Source organism: Arvicola amphibius, chromosome 2, assembly GCF_903992535.2.
Source record: "Arvicola amphibius chromosome 2, mArvAmp1.2, whole genome shotgun sequence".
Taxonomy (NCBI): domain Eukaryota; kingdom Metazoa; phylum Chordata; class Mammalia; order Rodentia; family Cricetidae; genus Arvicola; species Arvicola amphibius.
Window position 1 is genome coordinate 143,521,143 of NC_052048.2, and position 17,905 is coordinate 143,539,047.

The 17,905-nt window shown below is 47.8% G+C and overlaps 1 protein-coding gene across 1 annotated transcript in view; it reads right to left on the reverse strand.

The window, feature by feature from the left end:
- Gpnmb (glycoprotein nmb) overlaps positions 1–17,905 on the reverse strand; it is a 30,361-nt gene that overhangs the window by 1,225 nt on the left and 11,231 nt on the right. The window contains exons 4-10 of the mRNA XM_038319696.1: positions 16,794–16,967; positions 14,957–15,115; positions 14,281–14,709; positions 7,164–7,262; positions 5,795–5,897; positions 4,698–4,906; positions 199–292 (exon numbers count right to left, since the gene is read on the reverse strand). Coding sequence (XP_038175624.1) covers positions 199–292; positions 4,698–4,906; positions 5,795–5,897; positions 7,164–7,262; positions 14,281–14,709; positions 14,957–15,115; positions 16,794–16,967 — 1,267 coding nt within the window. The remainder of the gene's footprint in view (positions 1–198; positions 293–4,697; positions 4,907–5,794; positions 5,898–7,163; positions 7,263–14,280; positions 14,710–14,956; positions 15,116–16,793; positions 16,968–17,905) is intronic.

Sequence of the window (17,905 nt, forward strand, 5' to 3'; positions counted from 1 at the left end):
ATTAAAACAAACAAATCCAAAACTGCAGTAAAATTAATAGGTCCCAGTTTGGTATTCACAGTTCAACGGATGAGTTTCTTCTCACACACAAAATATTTAAATGGAAAAAAGAAATTGGTATGTTCATACGCAAGACTGCTACTTCCTTTTGACTATCTGCTATAGAAATACAGTACAGTGTTAAAATCAGAAACTTACTTGTATAGCAAGATGGTAACCATGGTGACAAACACAGCCAGACAGCTGATGGAGATCAAGGCACCATTCGTCATTCTCAGCGGGGAGACTGGGTCTTAAGGCAGAAGGAAAACCCTGTGAGTTGTGTTCCATTGAAGGAAGGAACACATTAGGGAAGGGAGCTGCTGCAGAAGATACTACCCCACTCTGACCGTTAGGCGACCTTTCCCATCAAGCAACGTATAGATTCTGGGCTGAGCATAAGTGGGCAGGCATGGATAAATGCCGCAGTCTGGTGACACCCTCTCAGGACACTGCTGAGCTGTTGGCACCTGCGTGCTAAAAGGCTCTTATGTTCCACTGTGCTGGCCTCTGGCCCCATCTCATGCTATATGCCTGCCCCTATGCTAAAAACCCCGGAATTCTGGGAAACCTCCATGGCACCTGCTGGGACCTCCCCTCCCTGGCTCATCTCAGTTTCCTCAATTCTGAAGGCACTACTCAGTCCTTCTCACTTCCCTGCCTGCCTCTTCCTAGACCTGGATCACAGGCTGTCATTATTGCTTTCCATAGCTCTCCTGTACTGCGAGGGCCACAGAGGCAGGGATTTCATCTTCTCGCTCCTCTTTAACCAGCAAACCAACCAGTTCTGTCTCTACCCCAGGCATACTCAGTTACCTAAACCGTCTCCATCTATTCTACCTCTGACCCCATCCTATCCACCAGGCCCCTCCTAGGAGGTCCTCCATTGGTTGAGCCTCCTCTTACAATCATCTCTCCACTGTGTGCATGTGCTGTGGAATATTACTTTAACTAGCAAAGATGTGCTACATTTGTTTATGCTGCACAGTATAACTTTAACTGGATAAAGTGTGTCACATTTGCTTATGCTGCATGTTTTTAGCAATGTACGGATGTGTTACATTTGTTTATACCACATTTGTTTAATATGAAAAGATGTGTTGCTGTTTTGCCTTGCCTGCCTAAGGCACCTGATTGGTCTAATTTAAAAAGCTGAGTGGCCAGTAGCTAGGCAGGAGAGAGAAAGGCTGGTGGGCAGAGAGAATAAGTAGGAGGTGAAATCTAGGCTGGAGAGGAGAGAGAGGAAGAAGGAAAAGAGAACGAGGGAGGAAGAGAGGAATACACACCCAGGGCCAGAAACCAGACCAGCCAGACTCTGGAGGAAGCAGAAAGTAAGACATACAGAAAGAAAGGTATAGGGCCCTGAGGCAAAAAAACAGGTTAATTTAAGTTAAAGAAGAAAAAGCTAGCCCTAAATGAGCCTAAGGTAGGCTGAGCATTCATAACTAATGAGAAGCCCCTGTGTCATGATTTAGAGCTGCTCGGTGGCCCCAAAGAAAAACCTAGTACGTGCACGTGAGATCTTACCCGCCAAGGCCTCACTCTTGCTGACAGAATAAAGCTTCGACCCTAACAGTGGCCTACATGTGCTCTCTAAATGTGTTTAAATCCTTAGTCAAGAAGGTCCTTTACCAAGATGGCACTACTGCAGCAAGACTTGTCCCCACACCTAATCTAGGGTGCTAACCACCACCCTCACCTCCTACTCTAAGCCCACTCCTCTGACCTGGTTTGTTTTCCTCAAAACAACGTCTTGTTATTTGTTTACTGCCTGCGTTAGTTTAAGGCTGATTAGGTATTCTGAGTTCTGACCCAACTGACAGGTTCATAGGCGAGCAAAACAAAAAACAAGGGTCCTGGAGAGATCGCTCGGGGCTTAAGAGCACTAACTGCTCTTCCAGAGGACCTGGGTTTGATTCCCAGCACCTACAAGGCTACTAAGAGTAACTCAAGTTCTAAGAGGCTCTCCTGCCCTCTTCTGGACTCTGCAGGCACTGTACCCATGTGGTATCCAGAGGTAGGCATATATTGGAAACACACACACACACACACACACACACACACACAAAATAAATCTTTAAAAACAAAAGCGGCTGAATTTCAGCCAATGACAAGCAGCTTAACTGATTGACTCCAGGCCTCAATGAGGAAGCAATCTTCAAAGGCTGTCCCTGGGGTGGTGATAGCCTGTGCAGGGTACAGGGTGCTGCTCAATGGGGGCCTCCTTTGGGCCTCTTCTGACTCCAGTGTTGCTCAGTTTGTGAAACTAAATTGGTCTAAACATTTTCCTATAACTTCTGTTACTGCTCAGGAAAGTGGGGGTCTCCCTTGGTTTGTTCTTTAGCCGGTGTAGACTTCTGTCCTGTGTGATCTATGCTGGGCACTGAAGAGGACAGCTGAATGACTGTCATTTAGAAGAAGTTTAGCTAAACATCAGTGGGGTCTCTTTTGAACTATGACTATTTCCGAAATTCTGATTTTGAAATTCAAGTTACCAAGTTTGTGTGTGTGTGTGTGTGTGTGTGTGTGTGTGTGTGTGTGTGTGTGTGTACATGCACCTGCATGTGTGTGCACGGTTGTATGTTGTACGGGTGTACTTGTGTACAGGTGGAGATACACCTGCAGAAGTCTCTCCTCTTTTTGTTTGAGACTGGCTTTCTCTTTGGCTTGGGATTTGGCCCTATATGTTAGACTAGATGGCCCGTGAGCGCCCAGGAGTCCGCCTGTCTCCACCCTGGTTGTCCCATTGTTGGGAGTGCAGGTGTACAGCACCATGGCTAGCTTTTTATGGGGCTTCTGAGAACCCTAGTCCTCATGCTTGCAAGGTAAGTGTTTTAGTGACTGAAACCTTCCCCGCCCCCACCTAAGATTTTGCTGTGGGCTGCCCAAGCAGTCCTAGAACTTGCAACCTTCCGGTATCAACTTCCTGAATGTTTGGAGTGTAGCATGTCCCACCACACCCCTTCAAATTTCTCTCTGGGTGGAACCCAGGGCTCCATGGCCTCACCCACGCCAGGAAGTGCCTTACCTCTGTGCTCCTCCTCAGTCCCCTTTATTTGGTTTTTGATAATGGGTTTAAGTCATATCTAAAGTGACCTCTCACTAGAACAAAAATCACGGAATGCTAACAGTTGAACCTATAAACCTCATAGGAGATCAGCAGGTTGCCAGTGCAAGGAAACAAAATGGAATAAACTAAGGTGCTTTCATCTTTTTGGTTTTTGGAGACAGACAGGGTTTCTCTGTGTAGCACTGGTTACTCTAGAACTTACTCTGTAGACCAGGCTGATCTCAAACTCACAGAGATCTGCCTGCCTCTGCCTCCTGAGTGCTGGGGTTAAAGGTGTGCGCCACCACGGCTGGCAGGCTAAGATTCTAAAGGTAATTCTGAAGGACATAGAGCTGGGGCAGCCCCAGTTCCACAGCTCCTGGAGGTCTGGACATTGAAACACTCACAGCCCTGCCTGCTTCATTGTATCTCTCTCCTCCCCAGCCCTCTGGTAGGCCCCAAGGTACCCTGTCCTCTAAGAGACAGGATGCTTTTGCAATCTTGTTCTTAGACAGGTTTTTTCTCTTCCTTCCTTCCTACCTTCCTTCCTTCCTTCCTTCCTTCCTTCCTTCCTTCCTTCCTTCCTTCCTTCCTTCCTTCCTTCCTTCCTTCCTTCCTCCTTCCTTTTGACAAAGTCACTATGTACCTTGGCTGGCTTGAAACTCACTATGTAGATGAGGCTGACTATGGAGCTCTGACTGTATAGTCTCTGCCTCCGAGCGCTGAGATCATGGGTGTGTGCCACCACGCTGCCCTGAGGCAGGCTTTCCACAGCTCTTGCCCTCTAGTCCAGACTGGCCTTGAGCTCATGGCTCTCCTGCTGTGGGTGCCTGAATCCCAGGATCAGAGGTAAGAAATACCAAGCCTGGCTCAAGGAGCAGTCTTCTGGATGACTGGGTAAAGTGGCTGGTACTGTCTCGGCAACTCTTAGTAGACTTGAAGAAGACTTTTTAAAAAGGTCACATGGGAATCAGAGGAAGCAAGATTTCAACTCAGTTTCTCATTTCTTTTGGCTTTGCCCTGGTGGCTTCTCCTGAAGCCCTAGTTTTGGCCTCTCCTTTATGACTGTCATTTTGTTTGTTTGTTTTAATGTTGGGTGTTCATTTTCCTCTGGAAATATAAACGTCTTGGCCAGTGCCGTGACAGCATTTCCTTCTCACACCTCACTGTCTGGCCGTGGTCTCGATGGCACCTTTCAGGGACAGGCTTTCTCTGGTCTTGATGGCACCTTTCAGGGACAGGCTTTCTCTGGCCAATTATCTCACCAAGTCTCTCTCTTCACCATGCTAAGTAGATTGTGATTGGGTTTTAATGCTAGTTCTTTGCTTTTGATACATGGTTTCACTGTGTAGCCATGGATGTCCTGGAACTCTGTAGACACAACTAGCCTCCAACTCACAGAGAAGCACCTGCCTCTGCTTCCGGCCTGCTGGAATTAAAGGCGTGCGCCACCACATCCAGCTTAATGCCAGATCTTAAATCCATTTTAACAGGAGTTCACAGAACCCTGCTGTGAGACAAGCAGCGCTAGAGAAGCCTTTGGGGGCTTTAAGTTGGGTGCATACTTCTGCAGTAGGAAATGTTCATAAAATTATAAGCCATACCTCACCTTTGCCAGGGATAGAGATCAGGGTGCTGGTGAGGGCCAGGCTTGTGTCATCACCCAGAGTGAAGTTCACACAGAACGTTCCAGACCCATTGAAGGCTCTTCTCACGGATAGCGGGCACAGCTCGTCCAGAGCCAAGGAGCTGCAGACCCTCGTCTGGGCCACCTGGCAGGTGGGGTCGGAGATGATGGTGCAAACTTCCGTGGGAGTGCTGTGACGTGGGAACAGGGTGAGCACCCAGATCACGTGAGGGAGGAAAGAGAGCAAAGTCAGAGCTTTTGGTGGTGGGGGTGGGGTGGTGAGGGGTTTTGCTGTTTTTAAAACAGGGTTTCACACTGTTGGCCTGGAACTCATGGTGATCCTCCTGCCTCAGTTTCTTAAGTTCTAGGATTATAGGCACAAGACACTGTGCATGCCTCTGTCATGACAGCTTTAAACAGCAGCTTTTTGCTTTTCTCCCCCACTCCTTGCCCGCTTCTTCTTTCCTTCCTTCCTTCCTTCCTTCCTTTCTTTCTTTCTTTCTTTCTTCCTAAGACAGGGGCTCATGTAGCCAGGTTGGCCTTAGACTCACTATGTAGTTAAAGATAGTTTTAAACGTCTTCTCTTTTTTTAGATTTTCAAGATAGGGTTTCTCTGTAGCTTTGGAGCCTGTCCTGGAACTAGCTCTTGTAGACCAGGTTGGCCTCAAACTCACAGAGATCCGCCTGCCTCTGCCTCCCAAGTGCAGGGATTAAAAGCGTGTGCCACTACCGCTTGGCTCAGTCTTAAACTTCTGATTGTCCAGCCTCCACCTTTAGAATACTGTGATTACAGGCATTACCCCGTGTCCTGTTCAATGCAGTGATGGGGATCGAACCCAGCTTTGTGTATGCTAGGATGCGCTTTACCCTGTCCCCTCTTTATTCTTTATTTTGAGAGAAATGCTCCCTGTACAGCCTGTGCTCCCCTGCCTTACTTAGCCTCTTGACTGCCGGGGTTACAGGCATGCACCCCCTCTTCCTATCCCAGCTCGTCTTCAAAGGGATGACTAGTAGCCAATCCCTTTATTCAGGCTTGGGGTCCTCATGTGGCCTTGCCCCTGGCATGACGCTGTACTTACGCCCCTTTGCAGGTCACAATGAAGTCCTTCAGGGAGTTGTCAGGCTGTGGCATGGGCATTGGGACATCTGCTATCTGGATGATGCTGACTTCTAGGATCCCCTCTAGCAAAACAGCCACCAAAGAGAAATGTTAAAATATAGCAGAGACCAAAGGAAACCATTCTGCCACAGGCTCTTTTTCCTGAGCTGAAATCCCAGCTAAGTTAAGGAGTGAGGGGGCAAAGCCTTTGCTGGAGATGTGATCAGTGCCCATATGGAGAAACCACAGAAAGCCTCCTTTTCCCTCTGCCATGTGAGGACACAGCAAGGGGATGGTCTTCCATGAGCCAGGAAATGCTCCTCACCAGACACTCTGACCTCCAGCCTTCAGAACAACACGCAACGAACCCCCAAACCTATCTATTACAGAAACTTAGATGCACTAGGAGATGCCCCTAACAAGAAGGAAGAGCAAATAGAAACAGCCTTCTTGCTGAACAGAAATCTAGCAAACATGGGCATTTCGCCCCAGAGTTTTGCATTCATGCCCATGCAGGTTTTCATAGTCACATGGCCCAGTTCTGCCCACTGAGACTCTTTCTCTTGAGCCTGGTCCATGTTAGAAAGTAGCACCTCCTCTTTGGGCAATGGGTTAGGAAAAGGTAACTTGGGCAGATGCTGACCCCATGGATCACAGGTGGCTGAACCATCCTGTCCTCAGAGACAGTGTACAGCTAGAGCTTCTAGACATTCCATGTTCCCAGAAACATAGATGCCCCAGCTGGCTGTGGTGCCCTCTGTTTTCTCTGCTGGGACCTCGGGGCAGTACCTGAAGTGTGCAGCCCCCCTTACAGGTAGAAAAGAGAGACTTTGTAAAAGTCACACTGGAAGCGGAAGCAGTGAGTACTCCTTGCTGGCTTTCTCCCCCACCCCCATCCATTGATATTCCTGGAGGCTCACATGGGATCCAAGCCCAGGTTCTTTAGCATTTGGGCGCCCAAGGGGTAAATTTCTACTGGAAAGCATAAGGCAGGCAAGAGAACAAATGGAACACGCGAACTACAAGATGCTGCTTCCTGCCAGGCGGTGGTGGCGCACGCCTTTAAACCCAGCACTCGGGAGGCAGAGGCAGGTAGATAGATCTCTGTGAGTTCGAGGCCAGCCTGGTCTACAAGAGCTAGATCCAGGACAGGCTCTAGAAACTACAGGGAAACCCTGTCTCGGAAAACAAAACAAAACAAAACAAAAGACCAAACAAGATGCTGCTTCCTATGTCTGCATCACCTTGGACCAGACAGGTGACCCTGCTCCTTCCCCTCTGCTCTTCTAGTGTTAGCAATGAATGGGTGGCCTTGGATCTGGCATCTTCTCCACAGTCTTTAACCTTACCTACAATTGTGAGGGTGGCTCTGAAGTAACCGTATCTGTTTATCTGGCAGCTTTTGCTGGAAATGTCATTCAGCTCCATGGAGTTGTAACCCGCAGGCACTAGAAAGTTCGAGTAATAAAAGTTTAAAATAAGAATGTAGTGGAGGTAACACAATATAACAAAAATAAAGACACTCGTCCATCTGTTCTTTATTAATTTTGCTTTGGTGGGTTTTGGTGTTAATCTTTCTCCAGACAGGGACTCATGTAGCCCAGGCTGGTCTAAACTCACCCTATAGCCTAGGCTGGCCTCAGTCCAGGTCATATTCTTCCTGCTGCCCATGTTCTGAGATGGGAAGTGTGAACTTTTATACCTAAGGCACCATCTACTCCCCGCTCCATCTTCCCTTTAGAAGAAGCCAGGCATGGTGGCACACACCTCTAATCTCAGCACTCGAGATTGTGAATTCAAGGCCAGCCTGGTCTACATCCCAAGTTCTAGGACAGTCAGGACTAAGAACCAAAAACCAAAAATCAAGACCAAAATCAAAACAAGCACTCTACAATTTTTCAATTAAGGCAGAAACTTGAAGGAAATGTGTGTAGATTTCTATAGGTGTAGGCATTATGGCCATTTAATTCCATAAATAAACTGTAGGGAGGGTAGGGAGGAGAGTGAGCCCTGAGTGAGTGAAATCCTAAGTGAATGTGTGCTATTGGCATGGGTATGGCCGTATCAAGGACCCCAAAGGCTTAGCTCCACGAGAAATGCAGAGCCCTCCTCAGGGGTCCAAGTGTGAGTGTTGGCAGTGTGTGCAGACAACGGCCACCGCAGCTTCCTCTCCCCAGCCTGAAGACTGTTCCCACGGAGCTGGACCATGGCCCTTGACCCAGCTGTGTGCGGTATCTCTGCCTCTCTCTTCACCTGTATATAATAGACATGCTAAGCTTCTGCAGTGCTGAGGCTTCTCCATCCGAGAGTCCAGACTACCAGACCCCGACTTTCTGTCTGAGTATGCATCTGTCTGTCTTGTCTTCATTCCCTGGCCATCTAGTCTGGTCAAGTCCCCAGCAGTGGAGCGAGGACTCAGCAGTAAACACCCGCTCCTGTTCCGGTGGAGCTGGCGATGGGAACCGATTGCCCACACCAGGCAAGCAGTGTGCTGCTGAGCCACACAAAGTTCAAAGCACAACCCCAGATGTTCTTTAGAATAAGGAAGCAAATGAAAAGTGGAAGCTCTGTTAGAATGCACGACAGGCCGCAGTAGAGAAGCCCCCTTCTCATCTGGAGGCAGCTGTCCTGGCCCGTTTGCTCACACACCATTTAACTCATCCTTGCTGCCATTCGCTCATCAGCAAAAGAGAGCTCATCTGACTGTCCTCCTGGCTTGAACCATTTAAAGCAAAGTGAGCTAAAGCAAGTGCTGCCAGCTTCTCTGCCAGGTGTGGTGTTCATGTTTGTGAGCCCAGCACTCAGGAGGCCCAGGCAGAGGGATTGCTGTGAGTTTGAGACCAACCTGAGCTATATAGTTAAGTTGGGTTACCATGCAAGACTGTCTTAAAGTAAATACCAGAATCTACTGAGATGTTGAAAGAGATGACTCCCATAAGTCATAAGTCACAAGGCATTTGAATACACGGTCCCCAGTAGCTGCCTGGGAAGGATCAGGAGGTGTGATCCGAATCTAGTGGAGGAGGTATGTGGGGGTGAGGAGGAAGGAGGTGCTTACGGTTTGAAAAGCTTCCTGTCAAAGTGCTCTTTGCATTCCTGTTTGTGAGTTGGCAAGTGAGCTCTCAGCTGCTGCTCAGTGCCATGCCTGCCTGCCTGCCTGCCAGTCATGCTGCCCATCACCATAGTGATGGGCTCCTACCCCTCTGACCCTATAATCCCAAATAAACCCTTTTCTCTGTAAGTTGCCTTGGTCATGGTGTTTTATCATAGCACTAGAAAAGTAACTAAGACACCAACCAACCAACCTACAAACAAGAACCCAAACATACTCCAAAGCAGTCACAGAACTTGGCTCCTCGTAAGGCTGCCACATATGGAGTACTTAGCTACTTGTTCAGCAGTGCAGGAGAAGGGAATTCTGTCCCTATTCGGATAGGCAGATGTGTGAGAAGAATGAGGTTTTAACGTAAGACATGAATAGGAGGTTAGGGAGAAATCACATTTGGTAAAGTGTCGGTCATGCAAGTGTGCAGACCTGGGTTCGGATCCCCAGCTCCCCCATAGAGCTGGCTGCAAGCCTGTAGTTCCAGTGCTGGGGAGGCAGAGACAGGAGGACCTCTGGGGTTTGCTAGTCAGCAAGTCTAGCTGATTGGAAAGCTGTAGGTTAAGGGAAAAAATCTTGTCTCAAAACAAGGTGGCAGACAATTGAGGAAGACTGGCTGCTGTGTGCATGGACATGACCAAATCAGTAGCAAATAAAATTGAGCAAAGAATCTAATGCCTTACCCGTTACAATTTAAAACTTGTTGGGCTGGGTGGTGGTGGCCTTCAATCCTAGCACTCAGAGTCAGAGACAGGCAGAGTTCGAGGCCAGCCTGGTCTACAAGAGCAAGTCCCAGGACAGGCTGCAAAGCTACAGAGAAACCCTGTCTCGAAAAACAAAAACAGACAAGCAAACAAACAAAAAAACCCCAACTTGTTGGTGTAGCTTTAAAGTCTAAAAGGAAAACATGATAATGCTCGCCTTTATTGTCTCTTTAATTCCACAAGGAATTGAAATAGATAAGAGAGAAGATTAAAGTTTTAAAAGAGCCTCATCTTGAAAAAAAACAAATAGAACTGAAGAGCTGGCTCAGTGGTTAAGAGCACTGGCTGCTCTTCCAGAGGACCCAAGTTCATTCCCAGCACCCACATGGTGGTTTATAGCTATGTGTAACGCCAGTCCCAGGGGGTTTGAAGCCCCCCCCCTCTTCTAGCCTGTTTGGGAACCAGACATGTATGTGGTGCACTGACACACATGCAGACAAAGTGACCATACACACCAAATAAGTAAATTCATTTTTTAAAAGTTTAGAGGCTAAAAATGAATAGGTGTAGTGTACACTTGTAATCCAGAGGCTGAGACAGAAGGATTGCAAGTTCCTGGGGCTACATAGTTAGACCCTCTCAAAACAACAGGAGAAAGAGAGGATCCAGGCCCACAACTTCATAAAATACTCCTGTTCTACTTGAGACTACGCCGGTACTAGGAGACTCAAGGGTGGATATCCCAGAGTCCTAGGATAGAACCAAACACGACTGACAAACAAACAAACGAGAGAGAGAGAGAGAGAGAGAGAGTCAATGACATGATTCCTAATGATGTTCTCCTATGCTCATAGATTGGTGCCTAGCCCAACTGTCATCAGAGAGGCTTCACCCAGCAATTGATGGAAACGGATTCAGAGATCACAGCCAAACATTAGGGAATCCTGTGGAAGACAGGGGGAAAGGATTGTAGGAGCCAGAGGAGTCAAGGGCATCACAAGAAAATCCACAGAATGAACTAACCTGGACTCATAGGATCTCACCGAAATTGAACTGACCACCAGGGAGCCTGCATGGGACTGACCTAGGCCCTCTGCATAAATGTTACAGTTGTGTAGCTTGGTGTTACTGTGGGACTCCTAACAGTAGGAGCAGGAGCTGTCTCAAATTCTTTTGCCTGCTTTTGGGACCTGACTCCGCATACTGGGTTGCCTTGCACACTCTTAACAAGAAGGGAGGTGCCTAGTCTCACTCAACTTGTTTGGTGACACGGGGGACCTGCCTTTTTCTGGAGAGAAACAGAGGAGTGGATGGGGGGAGACGCTGGAAGGAGAGGAGGGAGGAGAAACTGCAGTCAGGATGTTTAAAAAAATGAGAGAAAGAAGATAAAGAAGAGGAGGAAGAAAGGAGGGAGGATGGAAGGAAGGAGAGAAGGAAGGAGAGAAGGAAGCGGGAAAAGGAGGGCCTGAGGAAGGAAGGGTGGGGGGAGAACAGGAGCCTGTGTTAAGTTCATGACTTGTAAGGATTGAAGCCCGCTGGGAGATCTCGACGGCTTCTCAGAGCCTTCGGAGGGTGACGGGCCCGTGGCTGTGGACTCCTCAGCATCTTCCTGTGGCACTAAGGAAAATGCTGTTCCACGAAGCCCAGGGACATCCTGACACGGCTGGATTCTCACACAGTGGTTATCAGCAGGACAGGGTTTCCCACCGGCCCCATGGAGTGACCACAGACCACAGGCTTTCCCGGTGGACTCTAGAGCAGGAGACCGGACTGCGCAAGGCTTTGAAGAAGCCTAGTTCTTCCCCTGAGAGCTGTAGGACCCCTTTGTTTAAAGCTCAGGGTGAGCAGAACTTAGCTGTCAGTTTGAGTACAGAACCATGACTCTGTTGTATTTTACAGTAGAAAACCTCTTTAGGAAGAAGACAGTGAAAGTCAGCGGGCCTGCCTTAGGTAGAATACTGCTTATACAGATGCATGTGGAATTCTGCAGATGTCCATCTGTAAAGGCAAATTTGTTCTTTAACAAATTGATCCTTTGATCCTTAAAGGGCAGATGAGAAAAACTCAGTACTTAGTTCCCGCTTGCCCACAGATTGGAGAGTTGAATGCAAGAAAGTTCTACACAGTGTGAAAGCACATGACACAATAGGGTGTGAGTGAGTGTGTGTGTGAGAGTGTGTCTGAGTGTGAGCATCTGTGTGTGCATGAGTGTGTGTATGTCTGACTGAGCATCTGTGTATGAGTATGAGTGTGTGTATGTTTGTGTCTGTGAGTGTATGAGTGTGTGTGTGTGGAGTGTGTATATGTCTGAGTGTGAGTGTCTGTGTGTGTATGAGTGTATGTTTGTGGAGTGTGCATGCGTTTGTGAGTGTCTGTGTGTGTATGAGTGTGTGTGAAGGCATGGTGATATTAATGTAATACACGTGACATCCACTGACCAGCATCTGTCTTACAAACGTTGTCCTGTTGCTCAGATTTATTCACAAAGGCCTGGACAATGAACAAGAGCAGCCAGAGAAGGAAAATGTTCTTTAATAGAAAAACTGGACAGGCACCCCGCTCTCATGATTGAGTCAGCTGCCCAGTGCCCTCTTCAACTCGGCTATGATTTTCAGGGCTGGGTTGCACGTGGCTGCTTATTTATTTCAGAGACAGGGCTTCAGGTTGCTGCTTGTTTATTTATTGCAGTGCTGGGAATGGAACCCAGGCCTGCACGCTGCTTCCCAGCTACATTCCTAGAGTCCTTGACTTCTGAGTTCAGCTGAATTTTTCCTGAAGCTACTTGCCAAAACACAGGGCACACACTTAATTGCCAAACAATGAGGCTTACACGCAAGGACCAGTGAGATGGCTCAGCGGGTAATGAAGGTTGTTGAGTGAACCTGATGAACTGAGTCTAACCCCTGAGTCCCATGCCTTACATCTACACACACACACACACACACACACACACACACACACACGGCTAAAATGTAAAAATTCACGGTTAACTTCTGTAGTCACTTGGGGCCCTGTTTCTTAGCCCGCCCTGACCCCAGCTGCTTTAAAGCATCCTGAATTGATTATGGTTGAGTTAGCACCTTTGCATAAAGACAGGCCTCTTCCTTTCTCGGTAAAACTGAGCACACAAGGGGCACTGGCTTTCGACATGGGGAAAAGGAGAGCAGCAAATTAGAATATCTTTAAAATTGGCTTCAGAAATGCTTTTGATAACTGCCATGACACAGCTCCTAAGAAAAATAAGCTGGTTTATAAAAACGTGACTCTAAAAGCCAAAAGCAAGCGACCTAACCAGATTTTTAGACAGAAAGGCATCTGTAATTTATTTAGTTTTACAGCTGCTCTTTCGGTTTTTAAGGAAGATTATCCACACTTGCAGATAAAGAAATTCTGGAGAGATGGCTCAGAGGTTAAGAGCACTGACTGCTCTTCCAGAGGTCCTGAGTTCATGGTGGCTCACTGCCATCTGTAATGAGATCTGGTGCCCTCTTCTGGCTTTCAGGAGGCATATATGCAGGCAGAACACTGTATACATAATAAATATTGTGTTTAAAAAAGAAATTGGTTCTTGGGATTAGAGCTGCAGCTCAGCTGGCAGAGGACTTGCCCAGCACTCGGTGTGGTGGTGCACACACACAGTCCCAGCAACCGGAAAGTGGAGGCAGGAGAAGCAGCAGCCCGGGTTGGGTCAACACCCTTGATGATGTATTGACTTTGAAGTTAGCCTGGGATATGTGAGACACTGGGGAAGAGTGGGGAAGGAGAGGGGAAGACAGAAGGAGGGACAGAAGGAGAATAAGCAAGAAAGAAGGAAGGAAGTTTCCTGGAGGCCTGCTAAGATGAAGCTGTCTGTCTGGGCATGCCCAGTGCGGCTCCATGTGTTACTGGATTTGTGCATCCCGGAGTTGCTCACCAGCAATCATGCAGGGTGTTAGCACATCCTGTGGACACCGTGCTGCTGCCCCGGCAGGTGGGATAGGTTTCTATGCAACAGTAACTGAAAACTGTCTGTGTTTATTTAGTGGAGAGAGGCAGATTGCAGAACAAAGCATGTGGCATGAACCCATTTACATAACATCCCGGGTGACGAAGCCTACGTGTCCATGGAGAATGTCTGCAAACAAGCAGACAACGACAGGAACACGGTGGCCGCATCAGGGACTGGGGCTTTCTTCTTATGCTAGGCTTCTTCGTGGTTTGTTTGACTCTTTACTAAGAAATGTGAATTAATTTTACAATTTAAAACATTCTAAGTTGGGCAGTGGTGGTGCACGCCTTTAATCCCAGCACTCGGGAGGCAGAGGCAGGTGGATCTCTGTGAGTTCGAGGCCAGCCTGGTCTACAAGAGCTAGTTCCAGGACAGGCTCCAAAGCCACAGAGAAACCCTGTCTCAAAAAACCAACCCCCCCCAAAAAAACCCAAAACCCCCCAAAACCAACAACAACTTTCTATAAAGGAATAAAAATGGGCGACAAAAACCTAACAGTGGCAGGGAGATCGCTACAAGTTTGAGGCCAGCCTAGCTCAAATATCAAGTCCAAGGCCAACAGGACTACACAGTGTCTCAAGCTGATTGACTACGTTATTTAATAAACAACTGACAAAAACTACCACATGACCACCCCACCCCCACCCTACAGTACCCAGAAAAATACTCACTTAAAGAGGGGCTGGGTGTTGGCTGTGTGGGTGAAGCTGGTGAAGTTGGTGGTGAAGCTGGTGATGAAGTTGGTGAAGCTGGTGAAGTTGGTGAAGCTGGTGAAGTTGGTGAAGCTGGTGAAGTTGGTGAAGTTGGTGAAGTGGGAGGTGAAGGTGAAGGGCATGGCCCAGACACTGCAGCTTGCACGGTGAGGTTAAGATTGAAGGTCCCGTTGAGCACATATGTGTGATTCAAACTGTGATTGTTGGAGACAAACAGGCCGGTGTTGTCCCCAAAGTTCCACTTGTAGGAAATGGCAGAGTCGTTAAGGAAGTGGCTGGGATCATGAATGAGGACGTCGAACACAATGGGGAGGTCTCTGAGGAAGGTTCCGTCGGACGAGTTCCGGTTGTTCTTCTGGGACATGGTCACAAATATAGGGATCTGATCTAGAAGATGCACCAGGAGAAGGAAGAAAACAGTGTTTCTCGACTGTGAGGAGAGGGGGCTACAATGATGTGTTCTGGCTGAAGGGTCAAATGAGACCTTATCATGTGTAAACTTTAGAGTGTCCCCACTAACAAGCAGGTGGGGTACCACATAATTCAACATTTCAGCTCTGCTCAGAGCCCAGACACTAGGTGTCAAAAGGAGCCCATGCCTTGTGCCCCACTGACGTGAGTTCACACCACGTACCTGTTATCACATACACATCTTTCACCTGCGCGATGGGAATGTATGCCCGGCCGTGTCTTCGAAAGACAGTCACTTCCATGACCTGATGGCCAAGTGTCATATTGGCTGTGTTTACAGAAACCCGTGCTGAACACCGACCCAGTTTTTGGAAATACTGACCTGTGGAAGACGGACATTTCCAGTTATTGGTGACATGCCATGATCATTCGACAAAGCTATTTCTGAAAGGCTAAAGCCTGCCTTGAGGGGGCTGGAGAGATGGCTCAGTTCTCAGCACCCACATAGCAGCTCACAACTGTCGGTAACTCAAGTTCCAGGGGACCCGACACCCTCGTGCCAACGCACATAAAATTAAATAAATTATTATTATTAAAAAGGCTGCCTTGAGGAGAGAAAGTTTGGAAGCTCCAGAAAAGGAGATGGTGCCTGCCTCTATGCAAAACCTGATGAAGCAACTCTACAGGCGTGTGCAGGTAACTGCACACAGCTGGTTACGGTGAAAGAACTCTAGTGCGACAATGCAATCAGTTCCTAATTTCCAGATGAACACTTTATTACGTTTCAATGAGCATCATTTAATGCCAGGGTGAGGTATCTGGGAGAGTTTGAAAAGGTTCTTTACTCACAAATCTACCATATTTTTGTTATCATTTAAAAAGCAGTTCATGTAAGTAGATGGGCATGGTTGTTTAGACTTTTCTGGGAGACTGGATCTCCACTTTCTAGAAGTACTTGTACCTAAAACAAGCAAGACACGAGACAGCGACTGTGGATCACGGATACAAAGGGAGTGTCTTCCATTTCCCTCTGCAGCCACCCATGAAACTCGTAGCTGCTGGCCACAGGGGCGCGGGTCAGTGGATGGCGTGCTTGGGGGGCCGACAACAGGGCTGTGAGGGCATGGGGGAAAGCCAGCTTCAGGCAGGCATGATGCCGGCCCGTTCTGCTGTTCAAAGGGCACACTCTGCTAATGCTGAAGGAAAAGGATGCTCTCAGCCAAAGGTCAAAACCTTTAGAAATCTAGGAGTTGCTCAGTTGGAGCAGATTCCAAATATTCAGCCTTGGTTGGTTGTGTATGTTGCTGACTTTGTAAGATCAGGGATCTTCGTACATGCTGGGTATGCATTCTACCACCAATCCACAGACTTGGCACTCTAGTGAGGGACTGAGAATTCAACAGCCTTGTTTCTCTTAAAGTAACAGTTCACTAATAATGCAGCAAAGTGAATGAATGCCTTTTATGTTTTTGGAAACCGGAGAGTAGACTATGCCAGAGAAAAACAGTGGTGTATTGTGTAGCCATTAAAACAATGTAAGGAAGTTTAAATGATACAGTCAAATGCTATGATAGCAAAATAAAAATGTGTATCCATTATGATCTTAAACAAGAAATGTCAACATTGAAAACATCATCATTTAATAGCAATCATTTCTGATGCTATTCGTAGATGATTCTTTTGTATTTTGTTTGTGCTCTTCTATGTTTTCAACCGTCCCATGCTTCTAGAACTAAGTTCACTAATTCGCTTAGAACGTTAACAAATTAACGAATAAACAAATGTGCAACCATGTACTGTTCAAATAGATATTTTCATAGTTCTATAGAAGACTAATCTGCTGCTGTGTAGAGAGCCAAAGTCACTTCCTTCTCCTTCTCGCTTCATTCTGTGGTGTCCTGCAGACTTGGCGAGGTTAGCCATGACTTCATTCCCCTCCCCTGTCCTCTCCAGTAAGGAGCTGGTAGAGGGGTGGGGGCTATCCTCTCAGAGAATACGGACAGACAACGTTAAAGTGTGACAGAAGTGTAAAGAGCTAAGCGAGTTTGTAAAAGCCAAACCAAGTGTGTGAAAGACGTAGACGAAGCTCCACTTCTTCCATCCGTGGGGGCGAGGGAAGGGCTTCCCGTCGGGGAACGCCAGGTGCTGGCTCTGGCCGGTGCTGCCTTCCCAGTCACCACCCTCTGCTCCTGCTGTCCAGTTGTAGACGTACCGGTCAGAAGAGAACCCCAAATCTAATGGAGAGACAGACAGGGTCGAGTTAGTTTTCTGGCCTTTAAATGCACGGTGCTCAACCCTTATATACTTCCTTTCCCTGGAAGCCCTGTAGAAGCTGCTGCGGGGCTCTAATGTTCAGAAACCATGGTGTGCTGATGGCTCACGCACTTTCTTGTGCATGTGCTGTATTCCAATAAAGTGTTATACTATCAAGTTCCAGGAAACTTCCATCTGGGGATTTTACTTAAGACACGTGTCTAAGTCCTGGGCCACAGTCCCAAGGAGCGTGTTCCCTCATGGCACTGCAGAGCCACGCCCACCCCAGCACACCCTGCCCTCCTGCATAGAGTCAGATAGAAAGAATTCCCCTCCCACACAACAGCCCGGGAATCTGTCACCCTCTGCTGGCCTCAGAGGACACTCGCACACACAAACACAGACACACACGTACACAAAATTAAAACATAAAAATAAATCCTTAAAAGAGAATCCCTGACTTTGCAGACACCAGGACTGCAAAATGGCATCGCTCGTGCCTCTGAAAGAGAGGCTTTATGAAGGCTGAACCTGGAGAGCTGCCAAGCTGGATACCGACGTGGAATTTCACCCCCAACGGCACTGCAGGAACCTTCCAGAGACGTTACAATAGTATCACAAGTTCATCAATATGCAGAACGGCAGCATCGTGGGGCTTAACATGGCGCCGGAAGCCTATGTGGTTTTCAGCTACTGCCTTTTTGTTGTTGTGGTGGTGGTGGTGGGGTGATTTCTTTGAGAGAGGGTTTCTCTGTGTAGCTCTGGCTGTCCTGGAACTAGCTCTTGTAGACTAGGCTGGCCTCGAACTCACAGAGATCCACCTGCCTCTGCCTCCCAAGTGCTGAGATTAAAGGTATGCGCCACACCCAGCAGCTACTGCATTTCTTACAAGGAAGTTAAACATGAGTGAGCAGGGCAC